Genomic DNA, 27661 nt, shown 5'->3' with positions numbered 1-27661 from the left:
GGGCCGGAGCAGCAGGGGTGCTATGGGGCAGGATTGAAGTGCATTGGGAGAGCAGGGTGGCAGGACTGGAGCAGCAAAAATGAAACTTTGAAAACAATTCAAATGTGAAAAGTTATTTTCTTTCTGCTGTTTCTTTGATGCAGTGATTTGAGGCCTAGTAAAGTGACTTTGGCCCTGGAATGATTTTACAGGGTTCAGGCTCACTAGAGAATGTTGAGTAGGGAACATTTTTAATTAGTTTATTTTGCAAATGCCCCATGCATGTCATCTATAGATCAATTGCCAAACACATTTTAATTTTTAAAGTTAAAATGCAGTTTTCCTTTGAAAAGTAACTGTAAAATGGGCGTTCATGTCCAGCAGTTCTGCGGGCCCCCTCTCGCAAGACGTATGTCTGCTGGATCTGTTCATTTCTGTGCAAAAATATTTTTACTGCTCTTTTCATGTAGTGAGTCAGTGCAGATACGGTGAGCTGGATTGTACGCGCTGATCGAATTGTTAATGTATTGAAATTCTCACATTGACTGTATACCTCTGAAATCCTCTGAAAGATAAAGGTGTAGCAGAAATGCACCTGAGGGCAGCATATGGGCACGAGAGAGAGTCTCCAGTGAGAGTCTCAGACCCCAGGCTGAATTTGCAGGGCTGGCGGGATGGGGGGGAGATGGTCCTTGTCTCACTTGTAATTAGAGCACATTTGATCTGGACTTTCCGGATCCTGTATCCTGGTATGGCCATTTTTAGAGTCACTTTTCGGAGCACAAACTGCAGTTTAAAACTTCCCTACTCCCCTTTTTGTGTATTGTATCTTTGGCCTGTATGATGCCAAACTAAATGAAATCACATTTTCTGTGTGGTTATTTCTTTGTCCCAAGTGCCAAGTCTCACCCTGAGGCAAGTTAGGATCCAAATAATGAGCGTCCAAACAGGCATTGTAAGGTGCATTTGGCCTGCTTTACTAGTAAGGCGGGGGAGTCTGATGGAGCATCCCTCACCACTGCGCGAAGAGCCATGTCTGTCCCCTTTGCTATTTGAAAGGGTAGGGGGTAGCTGGAACTGAATGTAAAACTTGAGTTTAGTGGCATCCTAAATCTGGGTTAAAAAAATAAAGGGATGGCACCATCAGGTAATCTAGGCTCCAGACTTGGCGATAGTTAAAAATGTTTTCCAAACCTGGATAGAATAGAAATGTTTTAAAAAACTGTCATGGAAATTTTCTGTTTGGTTGCTTGTCATTTGGTTGCTAGATGTAAAGCTTCTCCTGTAATGTTAGGAGCCCACCCTCAATAATTTAGTGCTAGACTAGTGGGTGAGCGTAACATGGATTAGAAACTGACCATCTTAGTTTTGCTGCTGAACTGAACAGAGTGGTACAAAATACAACACCCAACGGCACAAAATGCAGCAGCCAATCTTTATCGCAACATGGTTGCCCCGAACACGTCACACCAGTGCACTGCTCTCTGCGCTGAATATAAAGTAATGTTCAAGGTCTCTGCCCGGACAGTTAAAGCCCTCCAGGGGATTGACCCTAGCTACTTGTGAGCTCCTCTCCCTCCATGACCAGGGCCTCCCACAGCAGCTGTCTTTGGTATGTTTAATTTTGTGGGAGGACTCTGGTATTGTGGTGCTAAGTGGCAAATGAATACCTACATAAAGTGATCTGTGATTGTTTTAATGCAGATCAAAATTTTATTTTACACACGTGAAAGTATGACCAGGTTTGTGCTAGCTCTGGCTGAAGTTTGGCTTGAAAGAGGGTTGCTGTTTGTTGAAGCCAGGGAAAAAATAAACTTGAGCGTTTTCTCTTTGAGTGGCATGATCGGCACTAACTGTTGGAAATAAAGCATTGTCTTGAATTTGGGACGGTGCAAGGGCTTGGTGAGGTGGAGGGGCATATCCCCCCGAACGCGGCCAGGTTTGGGGTGTTCCATGAACTACAGGACACAAGATAATTACAGCTAGGCTTGTGGGAGGAGATGGACTCTGACGACACTCTGAATCTGAAAATGAGATACGAATCTATTCTGAACATTGTAAAAGGGATTTTAAATCTCTTTCCTGCTCTTTTGTTTTTCACAATGGAAGGACACATTGACTAAAACCCTCCTCAGCCTCCGAACTGGTTTTAAAAAGCCTTTTTGGATGAATGAAATGTAGACTGACATTCCACAGTGGAAGAGCAGTAAGCCAGGCCAGAGTGTGCATTAGTGCCTATTGAGGAGCTCTCTGGAGATTGAAAGCACAAGGTAATGCACCTGAGAAGTGCCCATGCTGGCCTGGCTTATTGCTATAATCTAAAACGGGAAGCTGGTGTGTGTGTGCGCCTGCACAAAAACGTCATGATTTGCTACACAAAGGAAACTTGGCCATCTTTTCACAAGAATAGACAAAAGAAGCCACGATGAGCCACAACGACCATGTTTTGTCCGTTTCTTTCTGTGGCTGGAGCAGAAAAATAGCCACCCTAACTGGTGCTCACTATTACTAGAGAGGCATGGTCCTGCCTTTATATTAAGGTTGGGTCTGGTTCTCACTTAAAGCACAGATTTAACTTCTTTGTTTTGTATAAACAATATAGTGTAGCTTCCCAACATTTACAGCATATAAATATTGAATAAATAATATTGTAAATATTGAATTTTCTGTGGATTTTCATCTAAATCTGTTAATTTGAGTTAAAATGCATTTTAAAATGAAAAATGTTAAGGAGTTTTTCATGATCTGATCCATTTTCAGATTCCATTTGCTAACATGTGGCTGGTTTGATGCCATTCATGCTTTCCGTATAAGGGCTCTGAAGTGCCTGCAAATATAAATAGCAGTGAGTGGAATAGGTGAAATCTGACCTCCTAGCACTGTGCACCATCCCCTAGGCCAGGGGCCGGCAAACTTTTTGGCCTGAGGGCCACATCAGGTTTCAGAAATTGTATGGAGGGCCAGTTAGAGGAGGCTGTGCCTCCCCAAACAGCCAGGCGTGGCCTGGCCCCTGACCCCTATCTGACCCCCCCCTGCTTCTCGCCCCCTGATGGCCCCCCGGGACTCCTGCCCCATCCAACCCGCAATGATGCCCTCTCCCCCCCCTCCCCCCCGGGACCCCTGCCCCATCCACCCTCCCCCCCGCTCCCCGTCCCCTGACTGCCCCCAGAACCCCTGCCCCTGACTGACATTCAACCCCCCCTGTTCCCCATCCTCTGACCGCCCCGCCCCCCCCGAACTCCCCTGCACTCTATCCAATGCCCCTGCCCCCTTACCACAGTGGCTGGCGGCGCTACCGCCGCACCGCCCAGAGCACCAGGACAGGCAGCTGTGATGCCCGGACGGAGTCAGCCACACCACCACGCAGCACAGAGCACTGGGTCAGACTGCGGTTCTGCAGCTGTGCTTCCCAGCAGGAGCGCGCAGCCCAGAGCATTGCGCCAGTGGTGCAGCGAGCTGAGGCTGCGGGCGGGGAACAGCAGGGGAGGGGCTGGGGGCTAGGCTCCCGGGCCAGGAACTCAGGGGCCGGGCAGGAGGGTCCCGCGGGCTGTAGTTTGCCCACCTCTGCCCTAGGCTAATGGGTATTTTGATGAGACCCTCTCCCTCTTCCTCCAAACTGGGAGCCTGATTCAGCTGAACTATGGTACACTTTGGTATTTTACATGCCATGTGAAAATGAGGCTGCCTCCAGTCATGATGGCCACTTCTTGGCTCTTTGTTTCCAGTGGGACTGAAACCACAGTTTGTCTTCTGTGGTCAGGAAGCTGTGAAAAGAGGGCTCATGTGACAGAGCTCACCTCGGCTGGGAAGAGACGGCCAAGGTTCCCAGGGTTGAGACGCTCTGAGTTCCAGGGCCGGGGGCTCTCCAGCTTCTGTTAAAGCTGTGCAGCTTGGACGGAGACTCCTGTGCTCTGGGAGCCAGGCCTGGCCTGGCGGGCACAGGTCAGAGATCAGCACTCGACAGGCTCCGTTGGGCTGGAGTTGGGAAGGGTAGAGATGAACTTGCTGGACCCCCTTCCATACAGTGAGCCTCACCTGCTATCTCCCCTTCCATAGCACAAGCGGAACTGTTCCCTCCATATCCCCACTGAGATGAGTGGAGTAGTTTGCTGTTTCAGGCCGTCTCCAGAATGAGGAAGACAACACTGCATTGATTACATTCAGCCCAAGGTTTGCAAAGAATAACCCAAATGGCTAGGAACACAGATACATCTGAATGGAAGATTGGACTCTGGAGCACAGTTCTGGGTCAAGGGGCGGATTCTGTTGCGAATTCCTTGACTGCAGAATTGCAGAGTACACAGGGTCCTGCCAAGCTCTGACAGAGGGTGGGCAGCAACCCGCTCTCAGTGAGGCGTTGCACTTGTATGCCCCCCAAAATAGGCAGCTCAGTTTATAAGAGGAAAGCTTAGACCTGTGTGTTTGTATTTCTGGCTTTGGCTAGCATCCACGTCCTTTACTTGTTGCAGACGCTCGAGCTATGCATCTGTAATCCAGTGCTATTCCTTTGTGAGCAGCTCAGACTCCCTGATTAGTGGGGCAGCTTTTCTCACTGGCTCGACGGGCATGCTGCTGACAGGGGTTTCTTCGCACCCTACTAAGACCCTGGAGCTTATTGGGACTGGAGAATGAAGAGCTAGATGCCACACTCTGCTTTGAAGTGGTTCAGGTTGCATTGGTTTGTGATGTCTCATGATTCCATGTCTTACTGAATGGAATTGCCTGGGGGGTGATTCCGAGTTATGGAGCAATTTCTAACGGCTCTGCTTCCCTTGGAAGATGTGCTTTGGGAAGGTGATTCAGATGTGAATGGTATAGACACCAGCCAGGCAGAGTGGCTTAAGCAGCACGAGTTACAGCTGGGAGGGCTCTAAAGGTACGTCTACACTGCAAATAAAACAAAAAACCAGCCCAGCTGCAGCGACTCTCAGAGCCCAGGTCAACTGGTTTGGTCTGGTGGGTCTTGCACAGCAGGGCTAAGCATCACAGTGTAGACCTTCCTGCTTGGACTGGAGCCTGAGCTCTGAAACCCAGCGCGGGGGGAGGTCTCGGAGGACAGGCTCCAGCCCAAGCAGGAACATCTACACTGCTATTTTACACTGCCCAATAGCGCAAGCCCTGCGAGCCCCAGTCCAGGTCTCTACTGCAGGGGAAGTATTGCACTGAAGTAGACTTTAACTCTTCCCTTTGTCATGCTGCGATTTAGTGATCTCTTGTATGGCATTGCCAGCTTGACGCACGATTCGAGCTGGCACGGCTGCTGCAAGAGAGCAGCAGAGTCATTTTCTCCCTGCAGAATAGACAGGGACTTTCGGCAGGTACAGGCATTTCCTTCCCACTGACTTTCACTCTTTCAGCCTCAGGGGCAATAGTTTTCCACTCTGAACCTGGTCTGTATCCTGGGTCTGTCACATGAGCAAGGCCAGATGCCATGTGAAATGAGGTCCCTAGCACCTTGCCCGGGCAGAGGGCAGTGGAACAGCTGCTCAGTCTTAGGGAATTACTGCTAGCAGCCATTGGATCCTGCTGAGGTTCTGCTCAGAAAGGAGTGGCTTTGCCTTTCTTTGCAGAACAGGGTGAAAAGTCCTGCTGTAATTTGGGGACCAAACGAATACAGTGAAGCTGAGTGAAAGTGTGCAGCAAATATGTAACTGCAGAAATAATACACTGAACTCAATTTTTGGGGGGTGAGGGAGAAAGGTTTGGGTGGTAAGAGTAGCGTGGAGACTTCTTTGATTTTTGTGGCTGAATGTAGTGTTCACAGAAATGAAGGATTAATAGCAATGTCCAGAGACTGGCAGAATGGTGATGAGATTGTGTTATGCAAGTTTTCCCCACAGTTCTGCCATGGCACTTCAGTCCTGACCTGCGAAACACCAACGTCTCCCTTGACCAGATACTGATATCCTGCCAGTACTGTGGTACTTCTGTGAAATGAACAAACTTCATGAACAAACTTCTCCAGGGAGTAGGACCTGCGAAAATACTAAACTCATGTCACTTGTGGCCTCAGCAGTATATATTCTTATTTCTTTTTAAAGAAAGAGTTTAATTAAATAAAATCAAAGATATGTACAGTGCAGCAGGTAAAACCTCCACTAGCGTAAACAGATCAATAAACTGATTTGTGTTTGCTGACCAGAAGAGATTTCTAATTACGAGTGCTCCATACTCCCTGTTAGTGATGGAAGTAGAATAATTGGAAGGATAAGAAATCCAATTTGCTTTTGTTTGGAGTTTGTTTTTGTTCAGTTTAATTTAACTGGCTTGGTGAAACAGGCTCTTCTGTTGCGGGTGAGCTTGGCTACTTTTTAGTCCCAGTTCCTTATTCAAAGAGTGCGGTTGTTTACAGATTTCTTCAATGAAATGGTACATGTTCAGATATGTCATCTTCTAAAATGACATGAATTGACCCAATTTATGATTGTTCCTGGTTTTTAGAATATGTTCTTCTGAGACACATCCCTAGTTCTTCTTCGAGTGATTGCTCATGTCTATTCCACAGTAGGTGTGCATGCTTGCCACGTGCACCAGTGCCGGAAGTTTTTCCCCTAGCAGTACCCGTAGCGGGGGAGTGCCCCCCGTGACCCCTGGAGTGGCCCCTGCCTGGCGCGGTATAAGGGGAGCTGCGCGCTTCCCGCACCCTCAGTTCCTTCTGCCGCCAGTGAAGGTGCGTCGGAACTACTCGGCTCCAGCTTTGCTGCAGCTTGTCCCCAGAACTGTTGTTAGTTCATTAGTACCTGTAGTCAGTTAGCTTTTCAGTTAAGTTTAGTTAGTTAGTGAGCCCGGGCCAGCTACTACCGTCGTTGCTGTTCCTCCGCCTCGAGGTCGTGGTCCTGTGGTCGACGTAGATCCCGGCACCACCGCCACTCCCGGTCCAGAGGCAGCAGCAGGTCGTATGCCAGCCCGGCCTCCGCTCACAGCCACCTTTCTACAGGCCAGGCTAGCCAGCCCTGCCGGTGCCTCAGCAAATGCAGTGGCACCGAGCGTCGTGGCTGGCCCAGTGGTACCAATGAGCACCGTGGCCTCCGGCGCAGCCCCCGGTGGTGACTCGCTCAGTGGCCGGGGTGTCGGAAGCACTGTCAGCCTCTATCCCTAGACCGTCAAGAAAGGAGTCAGTGGGACCCGCTTCCTCGGTACCGTGCCCGGAGTTTGACCAGTGGCGGATCCTCCAGTGCTGGCCGACACCCAAAGCGCTGCACTGGCCTCCTCGCCCCGTCCGGAGGAGCTGATTGCGGCCCTGCCCCCCTCCGTCCTGCAGGAGGACTACCGGGCACACCAAGAACTCTTAAAAAGGGTGGCAGCGAGCCTCCACCTCCAGGCAGAGGAGACGGATGAGCCCTCAGACTCCCTGTTCAATGTGCTGTCCCCCTCGGCACTGGGCAGGGTGGCCTTGCCGCTCCATGAAGGGGTGGCAAGAATTTCAAATGCCCTGTGACAAACACCAGTCTCGTTAGCTCCCATCTCTAAGAAGGCGGAGCGCAAGTACTTTGTACCCACTAAGGGGCACGAATATTTGTATACCCACCCGGCGCCCAACTCCTTGGTGGTTGAGTCGGTCAACCACAGGGAGCGGCAGGGGCAGCCAGCCCTGACCCCTAAGAACAAAGACTCTTGGAGGCTGGATGCTTTCGGGAGAAAAGTTTATTCGTCGTCAAGCTTCCAGCTAAGTGTAGCAAACCATCAGGCGCTCCTGGGTCGCTATGAGTTTAATCTCTGGGATCCCTCCCCAAGTTCGAGGACTCCCTCCGGGAGCGCGATAGAAAAGAGTTTAAGGCACTCATGGAGGAAGAGGCAGCGGCCGCAAGGGCATCCCTACAGGCCGCTTCGGAAGCAGCGGACATGGCCACACGGCCCATGGCCTCGGCGGTGTCCATGAGACGGACGTCCTGGCTCCTGCTCTCTGGGCTATCCAGCGAAGCGCAGTCGTCAATGCAGGATCTCCCTTTCGACGGGAAGGCGCTGTTTGCGGAGGAGACAGACACAAGGCTGCACGGCATGAAAGACTCCTGTACAACCCTCCAGACCCTGGGCCTCTATGTTCCTGCTCCGTCAAAGCCCACTTTCAAGCCACAGCAGGCTCCCGCCCAGGCCGCCCAGAAGAAGCAGCGGGACTATAAAAAACGCCTGCAAAGGCAGTATCGGCCTGCCTCCCCAGCCTGGGTCCTCTAAGGGCAAGCAGGCGGGTAAAAGGCGTTTTTGACGGGACACTCGGGGGGACCACACCAGTTTTCAGCAGGGATCCACCCCCAATAAAGCTCCCTTTTTCCTTGGACCTCTGGTTACACCCTTCAGCTTACCTCCTACCCTCCCAACCACCCCCTGCCCCCGTCCCTCTTGGGGACCCATCGCACGAGGCTCTGCTCGAGCAGGAAGTCGGGAGGCTCCTGGAACTAGGAGCGATAGAGGCGGTGCCCAAGGAGTTCCTAGGCAAGGGGTATTACTTCTGGTATTTCCTTATCCCGAAGGCCAAAGGGGGGCTCAGGCCCATCACGGACCTGCAAAGTCTGAACCGGTACATGGTGAAACTCAAGTTCTGCATGGTTTCCCTGGCCTCCATCATCCCCTCTCTGGATCCCGGGGACTGGTACGGTGCCCTCGATCTACAAGACGCGTACTTTCACATCCACATATTCGAGGGGCACACATGCTTCCTCCGTTTCATGGTGGGACATAACCATTACCAATTCACGGTCCTCCCGTTTGGCCTGTCCACCGCCCCCAGGGTCTTTACAAAGTGTATGTCGGTGGTAGCGGCCTACCTCAGGCCTACCTCCAGATATTCTCCTATCTGGACGACTGGCTGGTCAAGGGCACCTCCCAATCGCAGGTGAGGGAATCATGTGGCACTCCTCCTGTCCACATGCACCGCCCTGGGCCGGTTGGTAAACAACACCAAGTCCATGTTAGTCCCGGTCCAATGCATAGAGTTTATCGGGGCGTTCCTGGATGCGACATCGGCCAGGGCCTCTTTCCCTCCAGACAGGTTCGAGACCCTGACAGGGCTCATCGACTTGATCGCAAGGTTCCCGGTGACAACAGCCAGGGTTTGTCTGCAGCTGCTAGGTCACATGTCGGTGTGCACGTATGTGGTCTGCCACGCCAGACTCAGGATGAGGCCCCTCCAGCTCTGGCTGGCCTCGCAGTTCTCCCAGGCCACGGACAGAATGGACCTCACCATGCCGAACTTGGTGATCACCGCCCTGTGGTGGTGGTCCGCACCAAGCAACATGCTCCAAGGGGTCCCGTTCAGGGACAGGGCCCCGTCGTTGGAGCTGGTGTCCAATGCATCAGACCTGGGCTGGGGGGCCCATGTGGGGACTTTTCAGACCCAGGCCTGTGGTCTCCGCGAGACCTGACCCTTCACATAAACATCAAGGAACTCAGGGCGGTACGGCTGGCGTATATGGCCTTCCGCTCGCACCTGAAGGGCAAGGTAGTCAGGGTTCTCACGGACAACACGGCCTCTATGTTCTATATCAACAGGCAAGGTGGGACCCAATCCTCTGCCCTCTGCCCCAAAGCCCTCAGTCTGTGGGACTTCTGTATAGCCCACGACATCCACCTAAAAGCCTTTCACCTGCCAGGCGCCCAGAACGTGAGGGCGGATCGCTTGAGTGCAAACAACTTGTATGCACAAGAAGCCGGAGCCCCTCCAGCCTTATGTGAAGTGTAACAACTAATGATTGATTTCCCTCACTTTATAGATTTAAGTCTGGTACGGTTGTTGAAGATCTAGCACAATGGATGTGTTTGCGATGAACTATAGTGGCTTTCTTAAAAGACGGGAGCAATATCTTAAGAGGCTATAAACTTTGTTGGTTGTAAGCCTCCATTTAAAAGAGAGAGGATGAAGAGCCTGTTATAGTCAGTGATATCTGCAGCAGGCAGTGTTCACTAAGGTCAAAAGGCTTTACATGAATGTGAACAAATTCCCCAGGAGAAACAAACAAAACTGAGGTCATATGATTCCCTGACTTTTGGTCTCCAGTCACCAGAGGGAAAAAAGCTGTCCCGAGATATGTGATAAGGAATCACAATTGCTAGTGACGTTGAAATAGGTAATGATGATAAAGAGGGATTTTTTTTTTAAAACCAACCAACTCTCCCTTCCCCCCTCCCCCAACATTGCAGGGAAATGGTACAACCACAAGACAGGTATATTTTCATCTCCATGTCCATTTACATTTGACATTAAGTTGAGTAAAGTGAGTGGAGTCAGACATGTCTGTCACTAGCATCAGCAAAATGTTTGCAATGCATGACCTATTTTCGACAAAAAAGTTGGAGCACATGGTATGTTTGTCTTTAAGTGTAACTGTTATGGCAAAAGGTTCTAGGAAAAAATGTTCCATCTTGGAATGGGAAAGGAAAGCATATAAACTTACTGGATGTATTTGGTCATCCATAAGAATTCAAGAGAGAACAAATCAGGATTCCCATGGAAAATAACTGTCCCAATGAAGGATTCAAAGTCATTTGCGTGAGGATCTGCATTTTTCAGTTGCTCCAAAATTTTCACCTTGTGAGCTTCTATATCAAGAGGCAAATGCAAGGTGTCTTCCTATTTCAGTGTGGATTCAGTTTTGTGAGTGATAGGTAAATCTTAAATGTAAAATGAGTCAACCATTTCTATGATTGTCTCTTGGTATTTTGAGTCCAGCTGATATAAGGAAATTTCTCTTATCAGGAAGACAATATTCTTTGGCTCACAATATAAACTGTCTTTCTAGCAATCAGTCAAGACCAGGGATGCTAGAACTAGGAGTGCTGGGCGTGCGGCAGCACCCGCTGGCTTGAAGGGGTTTCCATCATACACAGGGTTTACGGTTCTCTTCAATGGCTTTTAGCACCCCCACTATATAAATTGTTCCACCGCCACTGGTCAAAATGGTTTCTTGAATGACAGGAGTTCTTTTGGGGTTTTTAAATATAGTGCTTTCCAGCCACTGATCATCAGCAACCACCGCTTCAACCTCTTGGCTCAGAGATTTTGTCAGTTGGATTGATAATTTCCCAAAACTTGAGCTTGGATTCTACACAGAACTATTGTGTCTGACAAAAGGATTTCTGGATGTGCCCAGGCTCTGGGTTTTTTCCCCATCTCTGAATTAGGTACCAGACACTCATCAGGAGATTCTTTGTGATAAACCAGCATTAGCAAGGTTACCATTTTAACTCGGCTGGAATCTCACCAGGGACCTACATTTAGAAATGACACAAGCTTAAAAATTCTTCCCTTTTCCAAGGGAGACTGGAAGGAAGGAATCCTCCCAGGCTATCAGTCAAGAAAATTTTAATTGGATCTGTGGAATCAGTGGCGGCAGCATCTAAATAATCAGCCATCTGTTAATCTAGTCTTAGACGACTCTGATGTTACATACACTTTTACCACAGTGCAGGAGTCAGAGATTTTTCTCCTTTATATTTTTGCCCCATGTTTAAGTAACACTAGCTGTATTTTTAGCCTCTTCGTACAGAATTTGTGCCTTCCTGATCCTGGGCTGCTCTGGGAACTAGAGAGTTTCCTGGGAGCCTAAGTTACGGCTCCATCCTCATAGTGCCCTGTGGGCTGCAGAACTGCCTGGAATCTTTGCCTGCTGGAGCCCCCATGCCAGGCTTGGGAGGGGGTCCTTGCAAGGCAGCCTTATGGCTGTCTCCATCGTGCCTGTGCTGGGTTTGCACTGGTTTAACTGGGTTGGTTTTTAAACTGATTTTAGGTAAACCAGTGCAACTTCTGTGTGCGGACAGGGCCTTAATTTCCCATTGGTAAAATGGGCCTAAGAACCCTTCCTCTCTCCCACCCTTGTCTGTCTTGTCTAGCTAGACGTCAACTGTTGGAGTCTCTTCTGTGGGCTTGGACAGTGCCTGGAGGTCCTTAAGTTGGAGACCAAATGGAACAAGAACAATGAATGGCTTTATTTAACCATTTCTCTCCTGGACAAACCCCCAAAATATCGTGATTTACGGACTATGATGTGGATATTGTTTTGTGCGCACACACACACCCCAGCTAATGCTAAAATTAAGTCTTTCTCATTGTCTGCTATCGGCTGGAGTTATGGCTGCTCCTGGCACATGTCAAGGCAGTCCCCGGTCCGTGTCAGGTCAGGTTGAAAAGCAGGATTGGAGGGGAAGCGCCTGTTGTAGGATGAAATTTTCTTTTTTCTTCTGGTGGCAGGAGCCAGAGTTGGTGGCTTCAGATGAGCAAACGAAGACCAAATCAGGGATGAGGCCTGAGGTGCAATTGGCTTTACATCCATTAAACTCATAGACTTTAAGGCCAGAAGGGACCATTATGATCATCTAGTCTGACCTCCTGCACAACGCAGGCCACAGAACCTCACCCTCCCACTCCCGTAATAGACCCCTAACTGCTGGCTGAGTTACTGACATCCTCACATCGTGATTTATGGACTTCAAGTTACAGTGAATCCACCATTTACATTAGTTCAAACTGGCAAGTGACCCGTGCCTCATGCTGCAGAGGAAGGCGTAAAACCCCTAAAGTCTCTGCCAGTCTGACCTGGGTGAAAATTCCTTCCTGACCCCAAATATGGTGATCAGTTATAACCTGAGCACGAGGGTGAAACCCTTCAGCCAGACACCAGGGAAATAATTCTGTGTAGTAACTCGGAGCTCTCCCAGTCTCTGACCGTTGGAGATGCTTGCTAAAAGCAGCTGCAGATGGGCCGTATGACATTCTAGGCACTCTCCCCAGGTCACGCAGGGAATTGAATCTAAGTATCCCAAGTTCCAGGCTAGCCCCCTGCTATATCATCCTTTGCCCTCTGGTGATCCCTTCTGGCCTTAAACTCTCTATAAATCTCTGTTAGTTTCTCTGAGTAGCTAATACTTAGGTTAGCCATAATCTGAAGGCTTTGCATCTTTCATGCGAGGGAGAAAGGTTTGCTTTTGGCAGAGATAGATAGCAGGAGTTTCAGGACATTTAAAATCTTTTTCTGACCATTTTGCACAAGAAAAAGCATTCTGTCAGACTGTGTACAGTATGTGGACTCCACATTTTAAAATAGCTGGGTTCTTCTTTCCTGCACAAGGAAAGAGAGAGAAGCAGAAGGCAGATACATTGGTCATCTAGCAGACTTTACATTTACTTTTATTGTTTAATATACGTATTGACACCAAATAGTTACATGTCTGTGCATTGGCCTAGTTGTGATGACTGTATCCGGATCCTTGTCTAGCTCATTTCATTACTCATATGCTAGGGATCTGGCCAGGTGTTTCTTGAATGCTGCTGTGTATTTATTCATCACATAGAGTGTTTACAATACTACAGTGATGAAAGTGACAAAAACCCCTGGGGTGGGGAGAGAGACAGACACACACACAACATGCGATTTCATAGATCTGCCATCGCATTGATGGTATCGGCAGATCTCAGTTTTATCCCATATCATGCGGCAGCTACACTGCCTCCTCCACCTTATTTCTGCTATGACTTCTGCTCAGATTTTTTCCTTCCTCCTCCACCATCTGTCCCCTTAACCTTCCAGCACACAAGGAATTTTCAAAATTATCCCTTTTGTGCCGTTACCATATTTTGTCACACACAAAAATCTGAATACATAGCGTAAAGCACTACAGACAAGAGTAGCTGCATGTGTTTGTGCTGCTATAAACTTGCATGGCAGCACTTTCCTGTGTTCCTGGGAAGGGGGGTATTGGATTATTTACTGGGTTACACACTTTTCCTTCCACATTGCAATGTTTTGTGGATGTGGTTTTTTCCCCTAAGTTACTGATATTAGTTACAAAAATTCCTCATATTTACAACATCAGCTGTTGACTTGAGAACACAATCTTTGGAATGTGTATGTGATTTGTCAGCTAATTTGAGTTAACCAGTGACATACTTTGTCATCTAGACATAGTCAACCCCAGTAACGTATTCAGATCACAGAAAGCCTGGAGTCTTGTCTTACTTATGCATGCAGGGGAGTAAGACTAGGTCTCAGCTGAAGACCTGCCTTGTCTTGGGTTTGAATTTCATGTGGAGCGCAGCTCCTGCTCACTAGCTATGTTCCTCACGAGGCGGGAGCAGGAGAGGGATTGTGACTCTTGGCGAGGGTGGTGTGTCCAAGTCACAATCCTTCTGGAGCAGGGCAGGCTACGTGCTCCTGTGCGTAAAGGTGCAGTCTTGCCCCCAGTGTGCATTTGGGGTTGTTGCTGGCACGTAGCGGCAGTTGGCACAGAAATAAAGCTTTGGGTGGGGAGCTGAGTCATTTCCTTGCTGGAGCTGTCCAGCATCTGAATAAACAAGGCCCTCTGCGTGACCTGAAAGGTATTATCATTCAGACACATTCAAACCAGAGTAACTTACTCAAAGTAACAGGCAATTGTGTGACGGGGATTGGGGCACCTTGGGTGAGATCAGAAACGTTTATTCTTAAAAACATGAACAAATATTTTTAATTTTGTAATTGTCATTTTAGAAGGTGACATCTAGGGAAATAAGTAATACATCACTGGTGCATAAGAAATTGGGAGTAACCTGCTTCAGTCTTACATTGCATGGGGGTGTGTGAGAGAGAGAGAGAGAGCGCGCAGTAACATAGGCAGTATTAATACCCCCTCCGTTTTGATTTATGTCAGTCTATCCGGAGATTTCTTAGTTACGTGACTGATGAGAAGAGCAGAGTGAGTTATGGGAACGTGCATGGACAGACAATCGTATGTGGTACCTTATGATGTTCCTGGAGGCATGTTTTGGGCCTGTGGCCAATATTGGTTTAATCAGCAAACGGAGTCTGTTTTGTGCAGCAACTGCAAGAATTTCAGGTGGAAGCACAGTGGTGTATAAAGGCTAGGCCATGGAGTCAGGGAATAGGAACATGCTTTAGTCACACGGTTTAAATGGTGAAGTCCACATTTCTAGTACTCAAGCAGATACTTGCCGTGGGTTATTCATTAACAGCTCATAGGCTGAAATTTATTTATCCTCAGAACTGAAAAATGAACAAGTTTCTAGAAATCACACACTGCCAGTGGGCAGGAAAAAGGCTAAATTCACAGGAGCCATTGTTCACCACAAACAATTCAGCTGACCCTGCTGACGAACATTTAATTAGTGGGCTGTGTCAAGTGGGGAAGATGAATTTCAGGGGAGCGGGGACTCTGATTATGCAGAATGGTGGGAGGCTTTTCTGAGAGTCTGTTGGAAGAGTGACACATCAGAGCAGATGGCTATCGTGGCGGGGTCAGGGGTGTTTGAAGTGTACGTTTGTCAGTTTTAAAGAAATTGTGCCCCCGACATACTGAAAGGATTGTGACCCCGGCCCAGAGCACTACCATGGAATGTAAAGCTAAAGGCTCGCATCCTCCGCCCTACCTCCACTGGGGCCATATTGATTCACATCACCTGAGAACGGGGCCCAAGTATGTGTTGTGTTGGTAAGGGCCAGTGGCCTGCGGAGCAGGGGAACAGAGTTCAGGATCTGGGAGGTGCTTCAGTCTTTGGGGCTCAGGAGGAGGAGTGGTGATCTGCAGTGGACCCCGGTAGCCCGTTTGGCAGTGTCATTTGGTGGGGGCTGATGGAAGCCTCCTACGCTCTGTGGCCTGACACCGCACTAGTTATAACTTCAGGACTTGAGGATGGATGAGTGAGGGGAAGTGGGAGAAGGGAAGTGCCCTGGGGATGCCTACAAGTGAAATAAATCAGTGCCCGGCACTGAGGGGCGTGGCTGGCCCTCTTTGGGCGGAGAGGGGTGGTGCTTGTCTAACGAAGTCATGGTGAATATTGTTTTCTCATCATTTCCTTTTGATTTTTCAGCCCTGGCCCAGCGTGTCCAATCTGGCCAAGGACTTCATTGATCGCCTGCTCACAGTGGATCCCAGTGACAGGATGACAGCTCTTCAGGCCTTAAAGCACCCCTGGGTAGTCAGCATGGCAGCCTCCTCCTCCATGAAGAACCTGCACCGCTCCATCTCTCAGAACCTCCTCAAGAGGGCGTCCTCTCGCTGCCAGAGCACCAAATCGGCCCAGTCCACCCGCTCCAGCCGCTCCACCAAATCCAATAAGTCGCGGCGGGTGCGGGAACGGGAGCTGCGGGAGCTCAACCTGCGCTACCAGCAGCAATGCAATGGCTGAGAACTCACCAGGAAACTGCCAGCTGTCTTCCCAGGTGCACTTCCTCTGGTGCAGGTGTGCAACGCTCCCACGCGGCGGGGAACACCCAGGCTCCTGCTGCAGGAGTGCTCCTCCCTGGGCACGAAGCTCGGGGAAAATGGAACCTTTGCACCCCAGCCCCCCACAGTGGGCACTCCTCACTTGGGTGGGCTGCGTTTCGGAGCCTGATGCAGGAAGTGGAGCAGTGAAAGCCTTCCTTGTCCAGAGTGAAGGTCAAAGTTCAGGGCCTCAAGTACTCAGCAAATTAGGGAGCCCCGTGAAGAGAAGAGCCCCCTCCCCAGCCCAGGAGTTTGGCTGCCTATAGTTATTTATTGATTCCAGAATGTTAAGTCCCTATACATGCTTGGACAGTATTTATATTGGACTCCATTGATGCTGGTGGGAGTCACACGCACAGCTAGGGTTGGAAGTGCTGTGACTCAACAGCAAGCCAGCTGCATGAAGGAAATGCCAGGCAGGAGTCTTCAGTGAGGAGCATGAAGCAGAGAGGTTTCCCCCAAGGATCCCCCCCCCGGTGACTGTGACAGCATCACAGGTTACTCGTGCTGGTTAAGGATTGATTGAGGTATCGGCGCCCTGGAGTGCAGATTGTCTGCAGTCGCAGTTCCCCTTTGCCCTGACTGAAGGTTCCTAACTGTGGGGAGGGGAGAGGATGCGAAACCTGCAGGAGCAAAACGCTTTGCAGGACACCTAAAAACGTCTTTTCTAAAGCGAACCCCGTGGCTAGCCCTGGCCCCCACCCCTGCGCTAGCACTCCGGAAGATCTCCTCTGTCTCGGGAAGCGTAAGGCTTGTGAGCCAGTGCAGAGCGGCTGGGGCAGGCACAAAGGGAGGGTGTGGAGGTGTCAGGAGAGGCCACTTTGGACATATTTTGAGGCAAAAAGCACGAGGCTAAACGGAAGCAGAGGTTGGTGCTGGCAGGGGCCCCTCTGATCTGGCCGTTCTCAGAGGCGAGCTGGCGTTCCTTCTTGCCGCTGGGTTGGAGGTTTTTGGATTCTTCACCCTAGTGTTGCACCATGGACCCGACAGACAAATGGTTCCAACTGTGCCACGTTACCAGGCCAAAACTGTGACTGCCCCAGCCATTACCCACTGCTTCCCCTTCGGCCACGCACGCTGATTCTGCCAGCGCCTGGCCTGCTTGGCACCCCAGGCCTGCCTTTGGGATAGCTTCATGGCCAGTTACGGCGTGCACAGGGGAGTGGGATGGGGGCAGTTATGTCACCACAGAAACTCCTTGTTAACATGGACGGGAGCCTTCCTACCAGATATTCAGTCTGGAGCATCGGCCCCGGTAACACATGCCAGGCCTAGGGAAGCGCTGCTCCAGGTGCTCTGTCAAGGGTCACTCGGCTCCTTGTTTTCCTCTGTGGACTTAAGGCAGAGTCATCTCTGCCATGACCTTGTGCAGGGTGTGCCATTCCCTATGGCTAGGAGGCGCTAAAACCCTGATCTCCAGAGTCCCAGACCGCTGCCTTACCCACAAGCCCTTCCGAAGGCTTTCTCCTCCCTTGTGTAGGATAAATGAAGCTGCAGATTGCCACATGCTGAGTTCTGGTCTAATCCAATGTGTTCCCTCCCCATCTCAGTTCCTGACTGAGACAGAGCCTGCGGGAATGTCTGTCTCACCTAGGAGAGTCTCCCCTCAGGGTTGGTACCCATTACTCTTCAGAATGCTGCAGCTGTAGAGCCCATCTCCTTGGCGATTGAGTTATCATGGGATGCGTCATCCGGAAAGGTCCCGTGTGCCGTCACTCGTGGCAGATGTAGGGCCTTATGCGTTTTGGGAAACAAAATGCTTTTATAGAGGTCGTCTCAGCTCTGCACAAAGCCAGTTCTTGGTGACTCAGCTTCAGGCTCACAAGGTCTGTCTGGCTTTCGGGGGTGTGAGTGACATGCCTGATGGCATGACCCAGGCCTTGCATCTGTGATGCAGGCTGTGATCTTGAGGCCAACTGGCCTCTCACTGGTTTGATTAGTGTCCACACTTCTCCTGGGCTTCTTGTAAGCAGAGCTCCAGTTCTCACCGATGCAACCTTGTCTCTTCTGTGGGAAACCTCCGAGTATACCTGGGCACACTCAACAAGAGCAGTGCAGATCATTGTGTTGGCCTTTCACCTCTTGGTTTCAGTTGAGCGGTTCACCCCCTCTTAGTTCTAACACGCTTATGCCCAGACAGTAGCCATATGTAAGCAAAGAAGGGGATGGTGGAGATTTCCCGGAGGGAGAGGGAGTCCAAGCTCCTCTTGGAACCTCAGGCAATCTCCTGTCCCTTTTTTTTTTTTTTTTACTTTGCCCTCCCACTCCCCAGGAGAGGCTAGTGGCAGGAATCCCACTAGCTGAGTGCAGGTTACAAAAGTTGCTTGGGCTGGGTTGTCTCTGGAAATGTGCTGCAGTCGCAGATCGTTCTGCTAATGAAGCCAGTTAGTCTGCTGTGCTTTTGAGCAGCTGTGCACATGCCCTTGATCTGCTCTGCTGGAATTCTGCCTTGCGTGCTCTCTGGACTCTCTGCCTTTGTATATTTCACTCCGGCATCTCAACTCTCTCCAGCTGACCTGAGACTCAGGAGTTTCTGCCTTCAGAAATGCCTCATTTGTGGATTTCACAGGTTAAACACTGCCCCCATCCCCCACAATCTGCTTAGGAGTCCCTGTGCGCATTTTACCGGTCTCCCTCTTTTCCCTCTTAACTAGGGTTCTTGAGGTTTGGCCTAGTGTGAGGTTGGGCCACTTGCTCCGGTATTGAATAATCTCATAAATAACGCAGTGATTGTGTATCTGTGCCCTGGGTGAGGCCTGCGTCTCGCTTGTCTGGGACAAACAGTACCCAGAGAGAAATCTTTCCTGCTTAGTAAGTGAAAATGGTCCCTCTCCCCGCATTTGAGTGAAATATGAGTGAAGTTAGAGTGACACCTAGTGGCAAATCGCAGTATATCATCTTGCAGAGAGAGAGCTCTTCGCATTTTGTTTCCTTATACAGTAACTCCTCACTTTGTAGTTATGTTCCTGAAAAATGCAACTTTAAGTGAAACAATGTTAAACGAATCCAGTTGTCCCATAAGATTTAATGTAAAAGCAGGGGGTTAGGTTCCAAGGAAATTTTTTGGGGGCAGACAAAAGGCATTATACTGTATACTGTACAGCACTGTACTGTGGTTGGGAAGTGCCCCTGGCTTACCCCACACAGGCACAGCCCGCTGCAAGCAAGGACACTAGGAAGAACCTTCGCAGCAGCAGCAGCTTCCCCGGAGAACAGGCTTGGACTTTGCCGGGAATGTTCCAGGCCCCCCTCTTCCTGTCCCCGCTCCACCCCTTCTCCCCCCCCCCCCCCTCTCTTCTCGGGCGCCCCCCCCCCCCCCCCCCCCCCCCCCAAAGTCCTAAGGGGGAGGAGTGGAGACAGCACTTCCCCACTCCTGCCCCTCCCTCCCAGCACTTCGCGCTTAGGACTTTCTGGGAGGGAGGGGGAGGAGGCGGAGAAGAGGAACTTGTGCAATGCTCCTTTGTAAAGTCGCTGCTCTTCCACAGAATCTTACAAGCAGGCAGCCAAACGCCGTTAGAAGGGAGCATCGCACAACTTTAAACGAGCATGTTCCCTAATTGAGCAGGGCCGTAACATTGAAACAACGTAAAATGAGGAGTTACTGTAGTTACGAGTGAGACATCTCCGTGTTTGGTATGCAGGGGACTTGGTGAGGTTGGTGGGGGGTGTCCTCATCAGATCAGACAGAGCTGTCAGAGCCATTGAATAATTCCTGTCTTTAGCATGAGCACATCTCCTTTTTTATTCCTTTGGCAAAACTTCCCAGATTAAATTGCCCAGTGCCCTGTCCCCTGACCAGACGTCGTCCAGAGCAGAGCAGCACGCTGGCCTGGCGAGGCAGGGGAACGATTCTTGGCCACGTGCTTGAACCATTGGCACGGAAGTTGTGATACACCAGTGTCTGAATTTTAGTTAGGAGTATTTCTGTCTACCACTGGGCTCTCCTCAGATGTCTGAGCAGAATCGTTACAATTACGCAATTCGACGTCTCTGATAGCCGCCCCAGCCTTTCCCTCGATCCACGCATGGGCCAGTGTTTGCTGTCATAGGGTGGTAGGCTTGTGGAGTCGCACAAATAGTGAAGGTAGATAGCTGGTTATGTGAGGGACTAATGCAGGGGGAGAAGGGCAGAGAGCCGTTTGACTCCCTCTTTCCACCTGTACCAGGAGAACGTTAGCTTGGGAATGTTGCGTTTGCATTTTGTACCTGAAAAGGTTTTTCTGCCCAACCATGCCCTCTTCCCTGTGGCTGGGTTATTCGTACAGATGGACAATCAGATGAATTTGTCCCTTCCATTCCCAAATCATTGATTTTTACAAATGTGCTCTCTGTAACTGCTCAGCAAACTGCTCGTGGGAACGAAGTTTAGCCAACAGGTTGTTTGAAAACTTCACTTTGGCAGCTTTGCTATTCATTATCCTTGGGGTGTGGTTGGTCACCTAAGTCACATGGCATTGTTTGCTCCTCCTGTAAGCAGGAGCGTAGTGCCTAGGGAATGACAAGTTGTCTTCTCCGCATGTGGTTATGGGTATAGGTCTGAAGAGCAGCCACTCGCCACATACGGGTGCAAATGTTCACATGGACAAAGGCAGGAAGCTGGCTGAATAGGACATCTGTTCAGTCTTCCATTGCCTACTAGTGAACACCAGCATTCAACTGGTTCTGCCCTGTGGCAGAAATCTCACGGGATGTGAGGAGAAAGCAGAGAGTAAACGGGCTGACTGGAAGCAATCACTTGGTGACCTAGTACGTTGTCCTCCTGGGACTAGCTCTCAAATTGCTGCTTCCCCCGCTATTCCCTGGGGGAAATGTTCCTTTAAGGAGTGAATGGAAATACATGTGTCTGTCCATTGGAACTTAGCAATACTGTGTGAAATGGTCTCTTCGCTCTGACTAGGAGTTTCAGCTTGTTTGCTCTTTCGGGGGAGGTGGATCTGGCTTCGTAGAATGCTGTCCATTGGATCCTGCATATTTTGGATCATTAGTGGAAATAACAAAGGGCTTCCAAGGAGAACAGTAGGTGGGTTGCAAACAGAGGATGCAACTTTGGATCCCACTTATGAATGTATTGGAGTTGGACTTTCCAAAAGCCTTTGACAAGGTCCCTCACCAAAGGTTCTTAAGCAAACTGCACAGTCATGGCATAAAAGGGAAGATCCTCTCAAGGTTAAAAAATGTGAAACAAAGTGTTGGACTAAATAGTCAGTTTTCACGCTGGAGAGAGGTAAAGAGCGGCATCCCCCAGGGATCTGTACTGGCACCCGCGCTGTTCAGCACATTCATAAATGATCTGGAAAAGGGGGTGAATAGGGCGAAGGCAACATTTGCAGATGATACAAAATTACTCGAAGAATTACTTGTGAAGGCCAAAATTATAACTGGGTTTAAAAAGTGGCTATTAGCCAAGATGGTCAGGGACGTAGCCATGATTAGTCTACTCCTGACCCCTCCCAATGCAACGCCAGACTGCTAAATGCCAAGCTGATGGGAAAGAGGCCAGTGCTTCTTCATGAAGTATTCCAAAATAATGGTGATATCTTATGTAATGTTCCGATTGCAGTAGAACCCAGTGGCCCCAGTCAGGTTCAGGGCCCCGTTGTATCGGAGCTATGCAAACACAGATGAAGGCATGGCCTCTGCTCCCATGAGCTTCACAGGTTTAAGCAGTAGGTGAGATCAGCTAGGGAGTGCGGGCTGCTGCTTGGCGTGGTGACTTGGAAGCCAGCTGCAATGAAGTTCCCGCGACAGGTTTGGGAACAATCAGCCTGCAGACATTCTAACCCCTTTGGGCTGGGTGGTCTCCAGACCTCGACGCATGTTTTCTCTAGTTCTTCTAATGTCTTCTCTGGTAACTTTCCATTGCTTCTTCCTTCCTTCCCCTCCATCCTGCTCCTTGTCCCACATTCTGGACTCTGCGCTCTGCCGTGTGGACGTTTGGTTGAAATACTGGTGCCCGACATACTGTATTAGGGCTGTGGGGTGGCTGAGGCTGGGCACACAAACATGCACTTCTCTAGTGACCCAGCACTTACAGGGAAAGATGAGAGTTTCTAATGTCCTCTTGTGGCCCCCAGAATGATTGTGGCTGAGCTGGGCAGGACAACGGGCTCTGTGTCTCTCTGATGCCTTCATCAGAATCTAGGCTAACCACGTGCATGAAGTGAGGCACTTGGAAACCATGGAGTGATCTTGAATTTACTGTTTCTGGGGCTCTGGGCTCACTAAGGAGACCCCACATCACTTACTGATTATTGAAAAGGGCTTCAAGTCCCCCAGCACGGCTCCTTCCTTCTGGGGTGGCAGCTCACACTGCATGGCGGAGCCAGCTCCCAGGCTAGTCCCATTAAAGCTGCCCTGTTGACTGCAGTTTTACCATAGGTGCCAAGATACAGCTATAGGGGCAGATTGTTCCCTGTGGCCAGACTCTGCTCATGCCAGGGGAGGAGAGGTGGACAGAGCTCTGCTCTGCCATGAAGGGGGGAGCAGCTGGCATAGGAAGACGCTATGTCACCTCTGCCAGTTTCATGCTAGCGGAGGGTACCCTGCACAAGAGGAATTGCCTGCTGCCAACCTCTGGCCAAAGTACAGTCATTACGTGATGTCTGAGCAGCACAGTAACAGACTGGAGGATCTGGCCCAACATCTTGAGGAACCAGCGAGGGCACCCTTGGAACCTCCATGCATTGCCCATTCAGGGGAGCACATGGACTCTCCTAGGGGCATGCTGCCCTCGTTAATGTTTACAGTAGGATGGGAAGGGCCAGGATCAGTAACGATTCTTGTATTGCGACCAAAGTGCCCATCCAGAACATGAGCATCCCTGTCTCTGCTCACAGCTCGGGCCCACAGATCATCTCTCCTCTGAACCTGCCTTCTCTTTATCCAGGACCTGTGTGGTAGGAAGGAGATAGCTTCATGTCACAATATAACCCTCTTGTCCCTTATGCAAACCAACCACCCAACCCATCCCGCATGGTGTGGGTAATGCAGCCCTGCCATTACACTGGCTGAGGCCATATCACTTCTTACGTGACATCCTCCTGCAAACTCTGATGTTTGATAACTCACATTCATCTGATTTGCTGTAATATGAAAAATCCTTAATAGTGTGTGACTGGAAGAGACAGGAGCCAACAGTGGCTTCCTAGAGAAGCAAACACTTGGAAAGCATTGCAGAAAGCTGCTCCTGACTGCACACTGAAAGGGCTGTTGTGTGTGCCCAGTGGGCATGTGCGTGTGTCACACGTGCCCTTGCAGTTTCCAAATCTCCTGTATCTCTTAAAAAGCTATCACTAAGTGCCTGCGCTGTTTGGTGCCTCGTACCAGACTTTGTGTGGACTGTGTTGATGCTCTCCCTCTCACGAGGCTTCTGGTGCTTCGTCCAAACTATTCATCTCCACCCCCAGAAAGCCTAGATAACTATGCAGCCCTTAAACGCTACAGGGGCATGTCCCTGTGTGTCAGATGCATGCATTACTGAGCAGGGGCATTGCCAAAGACGTGCAATAGGAAGGGTGTTCTCTGATGGTGCTGCGTGCCCAGAGCACAGCTTTGTCCCTTGCCGCTCTGACCACTCCCTTGGTGAACAGTGCCTGGGAGGAGAGGCCACCTGCCTGCCTGACGATATTCCCTTCTCCATCTGCATTTCCCTCTGTCCTCCTATGCACAACATACTGTAGATTCTCTCCTCGGTACCAGACGAGCTGCTGGCTGTGTTCTGAGAACTTTGCACTGTGGTTGCCTTTTGACTGTGGAAGAAATCTGGGCCCAAGTTGTAGGTACCCGGTAGGCGGAGCACCTGCCATGAGCACACACGAAGATGCTGTGATCCTTCCTGTTACCTTTCATGACATGCAGATGCCTCTTGGAAGCCCTCAGGACTGAAGGTCTTGATGCGCTGGCTCCAATTTTGTTGCCAGGGCTTCCCTTGCCTTGTAGGAGCTGCTGAAGGTACTCGCATCATGTCCCACTTTGTCTCCTCTCAAAAGGATGCGCTGTTTGTCTTGAGAAGTACCCGGTTCTGTGATTTGCCTTTGACTCCTTTTGTACACTAAGGAATCTCTTGTAGCGTGAGATCTGATCCATGGTAATTAACCTGTAATGTTAAAATGAGTGTATAGAATTATTTATTTTGTGTATTCAGTCTGTTAAATGTGTAAATGTATCCGATGTATCCAATAAACCTTTTGTCCTGGTTCCCTGGCTGGGGTCTGCTCTCTGCCGGACACCCAAAGGAGGGGGCTTTTCTGGGGTTACAGTTGCTGAATGTATCAGGGGCTAAGAGCGATGCCCACCTGGGGCATTTCCCTGCGCTCCACTCCTGTCTCAAACACACCCGGTGCGGTAGTGAGTCAGGGACCCTTTACAAGGAGACCTTGCTCCTTCCCTTAAGGAAATGTTGCATTGTCCCCATTAAAAGAATAGTGGTTGCCATTTCTGTAGGCTGTCTTCAGCCAAGGATCTGCCAGCACTTGGCAACGGAGGGAAGGACTGGAGACGTGAGATCTTCAAAGGTCTCGAAGGGAGTTAGGCACCCATCTCTCACTGAAAGCCACTGGGAGTTGAGTCTCCTTCAACGCACTCTTCATGCTGTCTGGGCAGCACCTAGGATGGTGTGTTTGCGGAAGCGCCCAGCAGATTTTTGGTGCTCACCATTATTGCTAATCGATAACCTGCTGTCCACAAGCACCCCTAGCCAGCAGCACAAAGTCTTGGCTTACCCTGGGCTTTCTCTAATAGACGGAGTTCCCCTTCTTTGATCCCATTGCTCCTATGTCACCCTGACTGACTCCAAGGAGGCCGAAGGGTGGACACCCTGAGTTGGTGGCAGGTTCCCCTCAGCCCTGAGCTGTGGCTTAGCCGCAGGTTGAGCTCTTTGTCTCTCCTCATCTCTCATCTTGCCAGCACCCGCTCGGGGCAGCTGCTCTTTAGCGAGCTCTCTCCATTCTGTCGCTCCTGGTAAAGGGGAGCCGGGTGTGAACCCCCTTTCCAGGTGGAGCTGCAGCACAGCCCTAGAGAAAGGTGCTGGCCCCGGCCCGGTGCGACTGCCTACGCAGCCCTCCACTGCACAGGCCTTTGCAAAGTCCTGCCTCCATTACTCTCCACTAGTACCTGTGTCTCGGCCATTGCTGCTTGCTGGGATTGCCTCAGATCCCCAGGATGTCTCATTGGGTCGGGTCCTGCTGGATAGCTCTCTGGCCTGATTCTCCATGCTCCGGAGATGTTAAAGGAACCAGGCCAAAGCTTGCTCCCTGCGGTGGCCCCCAACGCCTTCCTGATGCTTTTTGCAGACAGGCGCTTGGCTGCCCAAAGACCTTGTCTGGTCCATGACAAGCTGGAAGCTGATGGGTTTTGCAATGAAGATGTTGTGAGATAGCTGCAGTTCTTTGCTCATCTCCCAGGCTGGCCCCGATCCTGTGCTCCCACCCCCCCTCCTGCTGTAGCTCTGCTAAACACGAGCAGTCATCTTGCTCTGGCCTAATGTTTCCATTCCCAGCAGGGAGCCCAGTGCCTAGCTACTAGCCCGCAGGGCAAGGACCTTCCCATGCTCCTCTGCACTGCTCTCTTGTTGCCCATCGGGGAAGGTCTGGCACCCCTGCCCCAAGCTGGGACGCCCTGCCCTGCCCTGCCCCAGGGAGCTGGGTCCTGGCTCTGGTATAAATAAATGCACTGATGCCAGTGGGAGGAGACTCTAATAAGCAGACTCTATATCCTCTAGGGCTAACCCAGGCAAAGCAGCTGGGGACTCCTTGCTTATGCTTAGAAACCCTCGCCCCTGAGAGTTCAAACAGCATAGGAATGTTTGTCTTCCCCCAGTGTGATGGGGCGCGGGCACGTCCCCTCTTCCAGGCTGTGGGGGAAGCAGTCAACAAAGTCTTTTGTGGACAGTGTGTGTAGGGGCGTAAATGCCCTGGCCTGGGGGCATTTGGGGGTGGGGGCAGTGCTGTGTAAATACTTGGCCCAGGTGTGTGTGTGTGTGTGTGTGTGTGTGTGTGTGTGCGCTCTGTAAATACCCTGGCCTGGGTGGGTGTGTGGGGGGCAGGGGATGCTGTGTAAACACCCTGGCCTGGGGTGGGTCCAGGGGTTCCTCTAGGGGCTGGCTCTGGTCCCGCCTAGCCGGCTGCAGGGGCAGGCTCTGAGAGCTGGGGCCCGTCCCTGGTTTTGTTCAGGGCCGAGGCCCGTGATTTGGTGCCAGGAACACCAGGTTGGGTTCTGCTGGTGACTGTCCCACGCCTGGTGCCCAGAGAACTGGTGGGGCTGCAAGCAGCCAGTGCCGCCTCCCCTGCAGGTGAGTGTCATTGTCAGTGGGGAGCTTGGTAAGGGGTGTCATGGGGGGGAGAAGTGGGCACCCTTTTCCCTCCCCTCCTGCATGGGAACAGGACCCCTGGGCAGCCCTAGGGGCAGGATGGGAGGGTACTGTTGCTCCTCGGTGCTCCCACCTAGCCCCGACCTCTCCCTTCCCCTTCTAGTCTGCCCAGCCTCCACTTGGCTCAACCCTCCCCACCCCAGCTCCAAGCCCCCCACCCTCTCGCTTCCTGCCTAATTCCTCTGAGTCACCCCCCTGGCCTGCACCCACTCCCACAAGGCCTCCAACCTCCCACAGCCCTGCACGCTCAGAGCATTCTCCTGTGGTGACCACCAGCCCCCTGTCTTGGATGCCACCTCCCCTGCCAGCTGGGACTGGAGAAGCCCATGGACTGCAGGAACCAGGGGCCTATGGAGAACCAGCCCCCCCTGCTCTGCGCTGCGTCCCAGGGCTGCAAGGCAGATCCCCGGTGGCACTGCACGAGGTGCATGGTGGAGCTGGCTGGGGGGCTCTGTTTGCCTGTACCGAGCTGATGCCCTGGGGCTGTCTGTGTGTACGTGGCAGCCGAGTGGGATCCTGGACTCCTGTTTTCTCTTTCTCCAGCGAGTCCATATAGGCCGAGCTGCCCGGAGCCGGGCTGGGCACTGCCTAGGAATCTACACGGCACTGTAACCTCCCTGCCCTGGGCCCCCCACTTGCACCCGCGCTGTGAGCGGAGGAGTGAGGGTGGCTCACGAGCCAGGCAGCAGCTCAGCAGAGCTGGGGCAAGGGCGGCCGGTACCGGTGAGGTGCCCAGAGGCTTGGGGGTCAGGGGTGGGGTAAGAAGGCCTGTGTAGCCCCCCACACCCTAGGGGCAACCTGGAGTTTCGGCCTCAGAGCCTGGCCCAGGGCCCACGTCCTTCAGCCAGCTCTGCCCATGCACCCCCTCCTTGGTGCTCTGCTGCGCCCGGCTGGGCCTGCAGATGAACAGCTGCCAAAGTGACTGCCCCACAGAGTGCCCCCATCCCACCCTGGGCAGTGGGCAACGCAGCCTTTCCCGGGACCATTCCTCTGAGCCCCTGGGGAGAACCCTGTGCCGGAGCTTCCCTGGCATGGCAGGATGGGGGCAGAACAGGCCAGCAGGACGTGGGAAGTGCCTCTGCAGGCTCGTAGGGGGTTAACTCTAGCATGAGCAGGGCCCATTGGGCT

The 27661-nt window shown here is 51.2% G+C and overlaps 1 protein-coding gene across 1 annotated transcript in view; it reads left to right on the top strand.

Annotated features, from left to right (window-relative positions):
- The window catches only part of LOC113406928 (serine/threonine-protein kinase H1), a 55525-nt gene extending 39213 nt beyond the window's left edge, over window positions 1-16312 (top strand). Inside the window, exon 2 of the mRNA XM_026653826.1 lies at window positions 15773-16312. Coding sequence (XP_026509611.1) covers window positions 15773-16090 — 318 coding nt within the window. The 3' untranslated portion in view covers window positions 16091-16312. The remainder of the gene's footprint in view (window positions 1-15772) is intronic.
- The last annotated feature ends 11349 nt before the right edge of the window (window positions 16313-27661 follow it).

The sequence above is a fragment of the Terrapene carolina genome, unplaced genomic scaffold (genome assembly GCF_002925995.2).
Source record: "Terrapene carolina triunguis isolate 2854851 unplaced genomic scaffold, T_m_triunguis-2.0 Scaffold165, whole genome shotgun sequence".
Lineage (NCBI taxonomy): Eukaryota > Metazoa > Chordata > Testudines > Emydidae > Terrapene > Terrapene triunguis.
Note: the sequence above shows the minus strand (reverse complement) of the source record. Positions and strands in the feature narration are given on the sequence as shown.